Source organism: Choristoneura fumiferana, chromosome 5, assembly GCF_025370935.1.
Source record: "Choristoneura fumiferana chromosome 5, NRCan_CFum_1, whole genome shotgun sequence".
Taxonomy (NCBI): Eukaryota; Metazoa; Arthropoda; class Insecta; order Lepidoptera; family Tortricidae; genus Choristoneura; species Choristoneura fumiferana.
In genome coordinates, this window is record NC_133476.1 from 21957757 (window position 1) to 21971045 (window position 13289).

General features: G+C 44.3%; 2 protein-coding genes across 2 annotated transcripts in view; one reads left to right on the top strand and one right to left on the bottom strand.

The window, feature by feature from the left end:
• Positions 1-11532, top strand: part of Vps13D (vacuolar protein sorting 13D) — a 75054-nt gene extending 63522 nt beyond the window's left edge. Inside the window, 11 exon segments of the mRNA XM_074087337.1 lie at positions 302-479; positions 953-1122; positions 2574-2807; positions 3349-3521; positions 4140-4299; positions 5051-5233; positions 5572-5746; positions 6195-6326; positions 7196-7455; positions 7795-7973; positions 8682-11532. Of these exon segments, the coding sequence (XP_073943438.1) occupies positions 302-479; positions 953-1122; positions 2574-2807; positions 3349-3521; positions 4140-4299; positions 5051-5233; positions 5572-5746; positions 6195-6326; positions 7196-7455; positions 7795-7973; positions 8682-8925 (2088 nt within the window). The 3' untranslated portion in view covers positions 8926-11532.
• The window catches only part of LOC141428434 (uncharacterized), a 314383-nt gene that overhangs the window by 100246 nt on the left and 200848 nt on the right, over positions 1-13289 (bottom strand). The window lies entirely within an intron of this gene.

Sequence of the window (13289 nt, forward strand, 5' to 3'; positions counted from 1 at the left end):
ATCTGCAACACCAGGGGTTTTACAGATGCGTTGCCAACCTAGAGGGCTGAGATGGGATACCTCAAGTGCCAGTAATTTCACCGGCTGTCTTACTCTCCACGCCGAAACACAACAGTGCAAGCACTGCTGCTTCACGGCAGGATTAGCGAGCAAGATGGTGGTAGCAATCCGGGCGGACCTTGCACTAGGTCCTACCACCTGTCCTAGTTACTAGTTATATATTTGAACAAATAAAAAATAAAAATTCCCATTGGGCGCTGTGACCAGAATGATTCCTCATTGGCGTGTGGTCGTTTGGCAGGTGTTGGATATTGAAGGGCCAGCGCCGCGGCCAGGGCGCGCGGCAGCGCTGGTGTTGCGGCGCGCGGACCCGCGGCGCGCGTCCACGCAAGCCTGGCGCCTGCTGGCCGGCCGCATGGCTTGCGCGCACGCCAACCTCTGCGTGCAGCCCGACGGCGGACTAATGGCGCTCACGCCAGGTATGAAACACTGTTGCCGGCAACACAAGTTTTATACTTTTAGGTTGGCAGAATGATTTTCACTGCCACTTCCATTATAAGGTCATCGCACTAAGCTAAGTTAGCTTAACTAACTCTCTCGCGTGTAGAAATAAATTTTTGTTCTTTCATTGTAATAGTGTTGGTATTTGCTATTATGAAAGCAATCTTAGTGACCAGCAGACTTTTTTCATAACAACCAGCCAGTAATCTACAGTTGCAGCTTCCAACACTGACCACTGGGCTTATGTGAACCCATCCACCTGATTACGGGTACTGGAATCTACCATCTTCGTCTTCAATCGTACCGTTCAGCTGCATAGCTTGCACTGTCATTCTTCCGGGTGCTGGCAATCACCATGCCGGTTACCGCCGGTCCTTATTCATAGTATCACTTAGGAAGAGACGACACGCTCAAACTACACGGTACATAACCTTAGCGTTGTTTGTTGCAGGCAGCCGCGTGGTGCTGGGCCTGCCGGACAGCACGCGGGGCGCGCGCGCGCTGCCGCCGGAGCAGGCGGTGGCGTGGCCAACGCTGCGGCCTGGCTCGGGCCGGCTCTCCGTCGTGCTCAGCTGCGCCGGGCCCACGCGCATCGTCGTCATCAAGGACACTGAGAACCCAGTCAGTACCCGAAACCTCGTATGGGCGCTGGCTCATATAAAATGGATGAGATGACTTTCCATTGTGCTTTTGGCTTGAGGCTTTCCCATCAAATATCCCCGATGCTAATGTAATCCGTCGCTTTTAGACCGATTTCTGAGTCTTCACCCTCGGTCCCTATTGGTGTCCTACCACACGTCAATGCTCCACGAGGCGAGGAGTCATTAAAGCAGTACATATAATGTTCCCACTTTCGCAGCACTTGCGGTACATTTGTACACTCTCGACTTAGATGAAATCAGTATTGCGACGTTTGCAAATTTTATTATGTAGCTTTCAATGAAAGTCTAATATCAAAGTGTTATTTGTAGGTGTCAGCTCGGCTGGACTTTGCATTACCTTAACAATTCTTTGGCCAATTTGTGAAGCCTTCACTTCTAACGCATTTGAAGTTACATTCGCGGATACCATTTCTCTCTGTGAAACGGTATCGGATGAGGACAGGAAATTACTGATTTTTTCGAAACCTATCAAGTATCTAAGGTGCATTATACACCACGGTACTGTCCACAAGTAAATACAGTGGAGAGGTTTAATAAAACAATAATTTCCAGACTTGTGAATTGAGAACCATTGTCTATAAATCAATAATTTCCTGACTTGTGAATTGAGGACCATTGTCTAGAATAACAGTTTCTGGTACTCCGTAGGAGAGAAAGACTAACAGCCTTATTCATAAAAAATCCTTAATTGAGGTTTGATCGGTCTGTTACTTAGCAGACTGATTAAGCTTGTTAGACGGTTGTCAAGAAGTATGATTCATAAACGCTTGCTAGCAGTCTGCTAGTTGTTGAGCTGCTGATAGACGGATTAGACGCGTCATGTTGGCCACCTTGACAAATCAAAGACAAAAAATGGCCTAATCGATAATTAAAAAAAAAAAATTTTGACAGCAGTGACAGCAAAATTAGCAGGAAAAAAAATAAAAAGCGAGATGTTTGTTTTCCCGCCGCCGTTTTATGTTGTGCAAAAAGCCATAATTATGTTAATCATCCTTATTTTTTTTTTCATATTTATTGTTGCTAATTTAGAGGATTTTTAAATACAAATTCCTGAAAATAAATTTTTCTGTTTTTTTTTAAATCTTTGCGTAGCCCTGCCTTCGCTATAAATATCTTCGATAAGGTTTTTGCTCTTGTCAAAGTCAGCTGTTCAAACTTGTGGCGGCCATTTTGTGACTTAGCAGAGCCTTGATCGACTGATTAGCGCTAACAGACGTTTATGAATCATGTTTTTTAGCATCGGGCCTTCAAGGAGCCTTCAAGAAGGCTCTAACTTTTTATGAATAAGGCTGTAAGTGTTCAAGTATATGTACAATAACGGAATGCGTACCTCGTTACAAGATGGCCTGCATCTGATCATATGGCCTCAGAATCCGCGTGAGCAAGCTCTGTACAAATATTTTCGTCTAGGATTCCGGTTGGATCGAGGGCGAGACAGCAGACACGGAGGAGGAGGAGAACGGTCCGCCATGCGAGTGGGAGGTGGGCGTGTCGCTGGCGGGGCTGTCGGTGTCGCTGGTGGCGCGCGCGCCGGCGCAGGAGCTGGTGCACGCGTTGTTCAGCGCCGTGCGCGTGCGCGTGGCCGCCGCCGCCGGCGCCGCGCAGCTCGCGCTGCAGGTGCAGGACATGCAGTGGGACAACCAGGTGACTCACGGCTTTACTACTTGACAACCATACAGTGTGAATAAAGAGGCCACGCTGTCTCTGGGAACTTGATATTTTATGAATATTAGCAGAAATGTTATTATTTCACAGAATTGGCCCACTAAATAACGCTTTATGCCCATATAAAAAGAGTGAAAAAGCGGCTGTGGCTATCGACGTCATTTTCGCTCTTATTGTGTGAACAATATGGGCATAAAGAGTTTTTTGATAGGCTAAAGCCGATTCCGCGTAGATAGGGTTGAGGAGACCTTAAACTTACTTAATCCATTTCAAGAAAAGTTTAATTTGAAATTGTATAACATAACATAATGTCCGTAAGTTCAAAATAGAATATCGGTAAATTTTAATTTAGCAGGTTTTCTCTCTAAGCCAACGGTTTTAATATTCTTATTGCGTTGGTTATTCCCAACTCGTTTGGGCTTAGAACCCTCGCTATACTCGTGTTATAAGCTCACGCGACTCGTTTAAATTGCCTTCGTACATTTTGGAAGTCAGTTGCAACAATATTGTGTGTCCCCAGTTGCTGGGCACGCCGAGCCCGGTGCTGCTGTACTGCCTGCCGGGCGACGGCGCGGTGCCGGCGCTGCACGCGGCGGCCGAGCTGCTGCCGGCGCCGGCGCGCCGCTACAACGCGCTCTTCTTCAAGCACTTCGTCGTGGCGCTGCGCCCGCTCGCCATACGGCTCGAGGAGAGGTCACTCAGATATTACTGCTGCTAACTCAAAACCGTGTACACAACGTGAATCGCTATTTTATTCAGTAAATAGGCTGTGAATAAACTAGTGAGATATACCTTTGGCTTCATCTGCATTTATCACTAGATGAAAAAACAGACCTGTGATTGGCCCCTATCTCACTTGATAAAAGTGGAGATGAGGCTGAAGGTGTATCTCACTGGTTCAGTAACAGCCTATATACTCTAACTCTCAATAGTCCTAGGTTGTATCTAAAAATACAGACGACGGGAGCGAGTTCCGTTCCTTAGCAGTTCGCATCAGGAAAGATGAAGCCAACCGCTTCGTGCGGGCCAGTAAAATACTACCAACATAAGGGTAAAGACGCCAGGATGTCCATTCGTAAATGGAATATTTTTTAAATTCTCGGCGTTTTGGTCAAATTGCAACGGCCGTGGTCACGGGTAGTCTGAAGTGTGACGTATGAGTGGTTTCGTACAGTCAACTGCATTAATATCTGCCTCAGCGGAACGTGCAATTATATCTGACAAAAATAGGGTCGTGTCAGATATTTATGCACGCTTAGTTGCGTCAGATATTGGAGCTGGTGAGTGTACCGGCGCCGTGTGTGTTGTCAGGCTGATCCTGAAGCTGTGGTGGTGGGCGGCGCCGCCGGACGAGGCGGCCCGCGAGGAGCCCGACGAGGCCGACTACGAGACGCGCCGCATGCTGGACGAGGTCACTGCCCTGCACAAGCGCCGGTACTACTTCGCGCTCATCAAGGTCATACCCAGCCAGGTAACCGACGCGCGTACAGGCTCGCCTCTGCCGGCACTCAGCCGCATATGTAGACTATACTCGTATAAGGGTTTTGCAATAACCATTTTTTTTTTTCAAATTTACTTATTTACGAGTATGTATTTAGGAAATGCTGCCAGCCTGTAGGACAGCATACCACAGGGACTGTTCAACATTTAATTTACTATTATACTTTTAATTAGATTATTTAGTTTATATTTAAGTTTTTAAATTATTTATTATGTGTGTACACTCACCAGCACCAATATCTGACACAACAAGCGTGCATAAATATCTAATACGACTCTATTTCTAGGGCCGGAAGGGCGTGTCAGATATTTTTGCTCCGCTGTGGTAGATATTAATGCTGGTGACTGTAATTATTTTATTTTTACTTTCAATTATTGTTTATTTTTCTTGGAATGCATTCAGCTGTCAAAAGCAAAGGTTAGACTTGACTTGACGTTCAATAATGCTAGTCACGTTTCGTAAACCCCCTGGAATTATAGTTTTTGGGCTTGACTTATATTTAAAGTAAATTTCGAAAGAACTATAAATGAATATAAATGAAGAGGAAAAAAAGAATTTTTTTTTTAAAGTATATTTTGTTAGATTTCTTCCGGGATTCTTCTCCACTGAGTTGGTTCCTGAACCATTGGTAGATTTTTGACGTACATAAATAAATGCTTGTTACATCCTGAATCGAATAAACATGTATTGGCTTTGAACGAGTGAACCCCTGTTCCTCCAGATCCGCCTGTCGATGATGACGGCGAGCAAGCTGGAGTCGGAGCTGGCGGCGCTCAAGCGGCGTCTGGGGCTGACGCTGATCAAGTTCGAGGACGCGGCCGTCGAGCTGGAGCCCTTCGCGCGCGCGCACCCCTTCGAGCCCGCGCCATACCTCGCAAGACAGATGCTCAAGCACTTCAAGGACGTATGTATTACGTACATTTTTCGTACGCGTGTCCAGGAACGCCATGTCCGTACGTGCAACTACGCGTACACTCTTGGGCTGTATGTACTATTCTGTTATAACATGGCTTTAAACGATTGATGACTTCGACTCACCGTATTTAATTGGCATAATAAACATTCAATTGGCCTGTCTTGCATTCGTAACTTTTGAATTGGGCACTATAAAAAAGGGATTTAAAAAACACACAGAACATGCTTTAAAATATAGTGAAATTTTCATATTCAGTTATTTGATAAAGGCATCTTTCATAGGTTAATATATGTTCATATTGGATTAATTTGATTGTTGTCTGTCAGGAATTGAAATGGCAGGCGGCGAAGATCCTGGGCTCGGTGGACTTCCTTGGCAACCCGCTGGGTTTCGTGGCGGACGTGTCGGAGGGCGTGTCGGGACTCATCTACGAGGGGAACGTCGGCGCGCTGCTCAAGAACGTCACGCACGGCATCTCCAACTCCGCCGCCAAAGTCACCGGTTCGTAATAAACACCAACACATAGAACAAACTGGCACTCCTTCATGGCCTGTTTGCGATCACGCGCGAGCGTCGAGACAATTATTATTATTAATTCACGAGGCAAGTCACGAGAGGTACACATGTGTAAATAGCAACTCGTCTGGTGCTGCGCTCGCTTCTGAAGTGGTTTTTGAGCAGTCAATGAACATCAAGCTGAACGCGGCCCCGTATAAAGAATGTAGATAGAAATTCATTTTCCACCGAGAGCCATGCGAGATATGAAATGACGCACGGTATGAGGTAGGAAACGAAAGGTCTATAGTTAAAGTGTAAAAATAAAGATGTTTTACTGAAGCTAAACATTCTGTTCTTCATTTCGACTGTCAAGAAGATTTCGTTTGCAGGCGGCAATCTCATGTCGGGTACTAATGTGACAGCGGCCGTAGTGTACTGTTTTTGTGTACAGAATCGCTGGGCGACGGTCTGGAGCGAGTGGTGGGCGACGAGGCGCACGAGGAGACGCGCCGGCGCATCCGCAGCGGCGCCACCGGCGCGCACCTCGCCGCCGGCCTGCGCGGCCTCACGCTCGGCATACTCGGTAAAATCCATACTTTAATATTATAAATGCGAAAGTGTGTGTGTTTGTGTGTGTGTCTGTCCGTCTTTCACGTCGAAAAGGAGCGACGGATCGACGTGATTTTTGGCATAGACATATTTTATGGGCCAGAGAGTGACATAGGCTACTTTTTATCCCGAAAAAATGCAAAGTTCCCGAGGGAACAGCGCGCGATAACCGAATTCCACGCGGGCGAAGCCGCGGGCAAAAGCTAGTTTATTATAAAAAGAAAAACCAACCATCAGTTTGGTTTAACCTAGCATTTCTTGACTGACCGTACCGAAAGCGATCAATTCAATTACACCAAAGTTTTTCTCTTAACGCTGGCAGAATTGTCCAAACGGACACAAGCCATTATTTTATAAAAAAAAAGTTTTTCTGAACAACTGTCAAATCAAATCGAAATTACTACAAATCATGAAACATGACTACAGTCAAGGGCATACATTTTTTATGCCATTAACAATAAGGTCGATTTATACATGTTATATTTGACGCTATGGTTGTGTATAGATATTTCTACACCTCTAATTTTTTTGCTGTTTCGCGATTTCGTGGTGTTAAATATTCTATCTTACTTCGAAGTTATTCGCTTAAACTTTTGTTTCGTGGGAGAATCAACTTTTTAGTATTGTTATTCTGTCCCGTAACTCTTGAATTAAAAGTTAATCAGTGATTAACTTCTATTAGCACGCTTAGGTGATGAGCCTTGAAGAAATTGCCTTAAAACTGTCACAACTCCTAAAGAGTGGATTTGTACTGCTTAAAATCATACTTTTAATAGGTAAATCAAAATTCGTTACCATGGCAACAAGCCACACTAAAAAGTTGATTGAGTGTGTGTGTGGCAGGCGGAATGACGTCGCTGGTGAAGCACAGCTACGAGGGCGCGGCGGCGGAGGGGCTGCCGGGGCTGCTGGCCGGCGTGGGCAAGGGGCTCGTGGGCACGGTCACCAAGCCCGTCATCGGCGTGCTGGACCTGGCCACGGAGACCGCGGCCGCGCTGAGGGACTCCTCGCGCCGCGCCGACAAGTGGCTGCCGGCGCGCGCGCGCGACCCGCGCTGCGCTGCCGGGCCCGGCGGCCTGCTGCCCCGATACGACCCCGACCAGGTAGCGACCGGTGCTTACAACCTGCTGACTGCTGATAGAAGCGCTGGAACTGCCTAGTGCCTGTGACGTATTCTTCCTCGCTTTGTGCCGCAGTTCTTGAATTGTACAGAGAAATAATTTTAGTACCTAAATTAAAAACCAGTATTATGCTAGTTTGTAATCTGGTCTCAATTGTCACTTCTTTATGCTATCCTCCTGAATTTGAACTGAACACCAATCAAGTAAAGTTCGAATTATATTTTTTTTATGTCCTCAAGTGAGGATAACGGGTGGACGGATTTGGATGAAATTTTTATAAAATGTAGATAGTTGGTAACATTAATATGTGTTTGTGTGGAGGCGGCGGGCGCGGCGCTGCTGTACCGTCTGAACGGCGCGGAGTACGGCGAGGGCTTCCTGGCGTACCGCGCCGTGCGCGCCGCGCCGCACGACATCCGCGCGCTGCTGTCCGCCACGCACCTGCGTATCTTCACGCTCAAGCAGCAGCAGCCGCAGGTCGTCATGGAGACGCACCTCAGGTACCGCCTCCCCCCTATTTTAAATCTACTATCTATTCAGTGTAGTGTGGTGGTGGTGATAGATGTGTTTGTGTGATTTGTGTGTGTTCTTACAGTGTGGAGGTGGAGGAACTGCATGAACACGCATATTTTGCATAAGCTTAGTTATCGTAAGGTCGCGGGTGAGCAAGGAAATTATTTTAGTTCATTGATATGGACCTCCGCAAAGTAACGCCTGATTCAATAAATTATTTAAAATCTACTTGTTAGGTATATCATTAAATGAGCAATTCTTGTATATTAATAATAAGATCGATAATTTCAATAGCTTTGTCATCAGCATGGTGGTTCAACAGTAAATACTGTTGAACCACCATAAATAGGGGCTGTTTCACCATCCATTGATTAGAACTGGCGGTTAAATGTGATGCCGTCTCTATTTGTTTTGTTCGAATAGACGGAGACGGCATCACATTTAACCGTCAGTTAACACTAATCAATGGATGGTGAAACAGCCCCTTAAAATAGCAAATATGATTTAACAAAATGTAAGCTCTTTCACCCAGATACTGATGATAATGTGAGATAATTCCAAAATAACTTTTTTTCGTTCCGTTTTTTTTTTTTTTTTTTTTTAATTTGAATTTTACAGCGCATTGGTTTTACTGTAATGCTGTATTATTATTTTTTTTGCCAAATAATGTATTAAAATGGTGTTTCATGTCGCAGCAACCTGGTATCGTGCGCGGCGGTGACCTCGGGCGGCGCGTACTACGTGGAGCTGGGCGTGCGCGGGGCGGGGGCGGGGCGGCGGCGGGGCGGCGCGGGCGGGGGCGGCGGCGAGGCGGTGCGGCGGCCGCGCGTGCAGTGCGACAGCGCCGAGCTGGCCGCCTGGCTGGCGCGACACGCCGCGTACGCGCGCCGCCTGCACAAGGAGCATGCGCACACGCTGCCGCCCAACTCGCAACCGTAAACGACAACTTTGAACTTTCCAACTTGTTGTTCATCAGCCGGAAGTCGTCCACGACAAAGTCCAGTATCAACGCAAGTTGCAGTACATTACGAGGCCGCAAAGCAAACTAGTTTCAAGTGGCCAATTTAGCGCCGCAATGTAAACTCCAATTCAATAGAATCTGACAATCCTGTAGACACTTCCAGCCTACTAATATAAACACCGGGCTGCCTAAGTCTTTGTGATGTGACTATTATTCTTTTTTGATTCCTTTTAGATGATAATTGCAACAACAGGGACATATATAATCAAGTGTGGCCACGATAGGGTGTCTTAAATATGTAGAAAATTGTCAGATTCTATTGAATTGTACTTTAATACGACTGGCACGATTTTTCTTGCAAGTCTAAACTAGGCATTAGAATGCCACAACGAACGACAACTCACCGCTAGCACGGGTTGCCCGCAACTCTCGCGTCATCAGTCCATCTAGTGGCATGCCGACGCTTCGTCTTCCGGTTCGATGTCACTCGAGGACTTTTCTCCTCTAACGGTTATCTGTTCTAAGAGCGATGTGGCCCAATGCTACTTCAATTTGCATGTTCTTCGAGCTATGTTGTTGGCTTTAGTCCCACTTAAGTGTCAGCTAAATAAGTAGCCTACCTAAAGTTAGTTATCGCTTGCACGTAAAACAATAATGCCGATAAGTGACAGACATGTCTCTCATCTTGGAAATTTGACTTTAGCGTCATATTCATTTGACAGATGGTTGTATAAAAATCGATAGACGATTTATTTGGCTGACCATGCGAGATGGTGTTGGTAAGATTAAATAAGACACTTGACAAGTGAGAATAGGAAGGCTACGGAGGTAGCGGATATGTTGTAAATAAAATAGTGGAAGCGAAATAATTTATTGAATCAGGCGTTACTTAGCGGAGGTCTATATCAACCTAATCGCGGGAGAGCAAAATAATTGTTTTAAGTTCATAGTAAGCAAGTTAAGCGCTTCGTCCGAGCCACACGCTGTGAAAGTGATCAAACCATTTGTCAATGCCATCGGTAGCTGTTAACCACTGGCAGTGGGTAACAAGCGACTACTACGACTACATCATCATCATCATCATCCCAGCCTATATGCGTCCCACTGCTGGGCACAGGCCTCCTCTCAGAACAAGAGGGCTTGGGCCGTAGTTCCCACGCGGGCCCAGTGCGGATTGGGAACTTCACACGCACCATTGCATTGCTTCGCAGGTTTGTGCAGGTTTCCTCACGATGTTTTCCTTCACCGCAAAGCTCGTGGTAAATTTCAAATGTAATTCCGCACATGAATTTCGAAAAACTCAGAGGTGCGAGCCGGGGTTTGAACCCACGACTCTCTGCTTGAGAGGCGATCGGTCAAACCACTAGGCCACCACGGCTTACGACTACATAAAAAGTTACAAATTTACGTAACCAAATTATGTTTTGTCTATCTCGGTCAAATACGAATGTGAAAGGGACAAATAAAGTATGTTCAAGCGTTCATTGATTGGAGGTAATCCCGGCGACTCAAAAATATCATCCTTTAATTACTTCCTACTTCGCCACTAGACAAAGGTGTTTACTTTTGACATTAAAATGAGATCGGAGATTAACGTACAGGTTCATAATAATCGGAACAATAAACTTAGTAATACCCATGCCTGGTATATCTGGCACAGAATAAAGTAAATGATTTGATAAACTGTTATAAGATTATGGACGACATTATTAACCCGATGACTACCTATAACTTACATAAAATCTTGAACATTACTGTCGGCAAATCGGTAGGGAAATAGAACTTATAATGAGCTTAAGAATAGAGTTTCTTGAAACAATACTGAATACACGGGAACATTGTAATAATGAATGGATTTTACCATGATTAAATTAGTCTGAAATAACATTCCTCACGACGGATAACGTAAAAGACACGACGCTCAATGATCCGACTAAGTATTCTAATATTACGCACATCACAATGTTTTTACTATTTGAACTGAGCTGGGTAACATTACGCCGCAGTAGCCAGGGGGTTCGAGCCCGGGCTGGCACTTCAGAGTATTTCGGAATTAAGATTGGTTTTTGGAGTGTGGTGTGTGGAGCACGGAATGCTGTGGTCCTGGGTTCGATTCCCAGCGCTGATCTCTTTTTCTGGTTTTTCTGTGCATCTATGTTTCAGTTTGTATTTTCGATATTTCGGAATTCCCTATCCGCACTGTGCCCGCGTGGGAACTGCGGCACAAATCCCTCTGATTACCCTGCCAGTGCCCAGCGGTGGGACGTATGTAGGCTAAGATGATGATAAGATCTTATCAGTAACATTACTGGAATACGAAGTCATTGTATATGTATACAATATTACCTGCTTTTGTCTTAATCGCAGACTAAGTATGTTTATACAAAAAAAGTTAGAACTTCGATGAATTTCCAATGTTGTGTTTTTGACTAGTACCTACATATTTTCTATAAGCATGTTCGTGTTGAGTGTGGCGCGACGCGTTATGAATGTCAGTAATAAGTGCATTTCTAAAAATAGGGTCGATAATTCAATGCAGTTTTAGCTTTTTTTTGTAAGCCTACGATTAAAAAAATAACAACAGGTCTTAGATTAATACTTTATATTTCGGTAGTAGGATTAACTCAGTTCAAAAAGAAAAGGCAACCAATAACCAAGTATTACAAAACTGCCTTACATCACAGCGCTCTACAACGACTCATCACAAGACCTACTTTAGCTTTAAGCATTTAGGATAAGGTTTCGTATCTTATTTATTTATTAACAATTTTTAAAGTTATAAGAATTGTTGTGACACATTTCATAAAATCAGTACTTGGACGAAAATTTGTAAATTTGATAATATCAGAATATTAAGGTGCCTCAACACTGTGGAATATAGCGACGGCGCAGACACTATACAATATAACAAGCAGCATAGCTGAACTAGTAGCACGATAAGAGTTGTCAGGTCTAAAAACACAAAACAAAAAAAAACATTTAAGGCCGGACAAATTAAATAATAAAAAAATACCTATCTAAATTTCTCGACTGGCGTGGCAGCCACACAAAAAACCAAAGGAAAGCCGGACAGGCCGGCCACGTCCGTAAAAACCAAACATGTCCGGTTAAAGTCGCACACCTGGTAACCCTAAGGACAATTGGAACTATATGCATTACCTTGCTTGTCGTTTAGTGCAACTCCTTTCTACTAATTTAGCCGTAATGTTCATCGCGATAAAACGAGTCGCTGTCTCTATGTTAGCCGTTCCAAGCTCGTGCTGTCGCCATGCGCCATCGCGTCGAGGAACCATCACTTTAAGAACAGACATATTCATTATACAGCCTGTATTTTAAGTAGTCTAGATTAAGACAGTCCTTAAGTCCTTAGTATAGTCATTTAATGACTTATGATCTGCGTGTGGTAGAATAGTTTGCGTTACTTCATTGTAAATATTATGGTTGTCCTGTGAATGTGATAGTTTTAGTGATCACGTGTACTTTGACATATTTATTCGACGTATCGGACTGAGACGAAACTGGATCCGCCTTAGAGTTGTGCAAGCGAAACGAGCGAAATTCGCTCTTGAGTTTGCTGAGAGTATTTTGAATAATGAATGATTATATTTTGTGTACGCGAGCGAGGACAAGTGTTGCCTCACGCCAGAAAGCGGTAGCGGCATACAGTAACAGTTCAACTCTTCAGGAGTTCCTATAGGGTGGCGGTGTGTTAATGTAATAAACAATAAGAATATCGCTCGTTCGGGATAGAAACAACTAATGATACATTACGGAATTATGTAATTGAGCGTTGGGAACGTTTCTCGATGAGAACCTGAATATTAAAATAATTTTTCGGACATCAAACAGACGAAGCACTGTTGACATAGGGTTATGAAATTTGGCAGGATGTAGGCCTCACAACACAAGGAAAAAAGATCGAAAATCACTGATCTGAAATAACTTTGATTTTCTTATAAATACTGAGTACAAGTCCGACCCGCGCTTGGCTGGTTTTTTAATGAAATGTTATGTAATACTTTTATCGCTTTTTGGCGTAGAGCGGCAAAATAATGAGACGAACAAAGTGAAATATCTTACGCTGTGATATACGATTGACGATGACTTAATATGTATGTTACTTATCTTTTTATCACCCGCTGGAAACACTCGTAAGGGTAACTCACTAATCAGTTCTTTTTACGCTATATGCTTTATTGTTATGAAAATATAATACATTTAAATAATGTATGATAGAGTGCGACATAAATGAGTAGAAATTATATGAAGGTGCCTGTACTAAATGTTATTCAAACGCCACATTTTTGACGTAAATTGCTTAAACATGAAATTTTTTTATGTG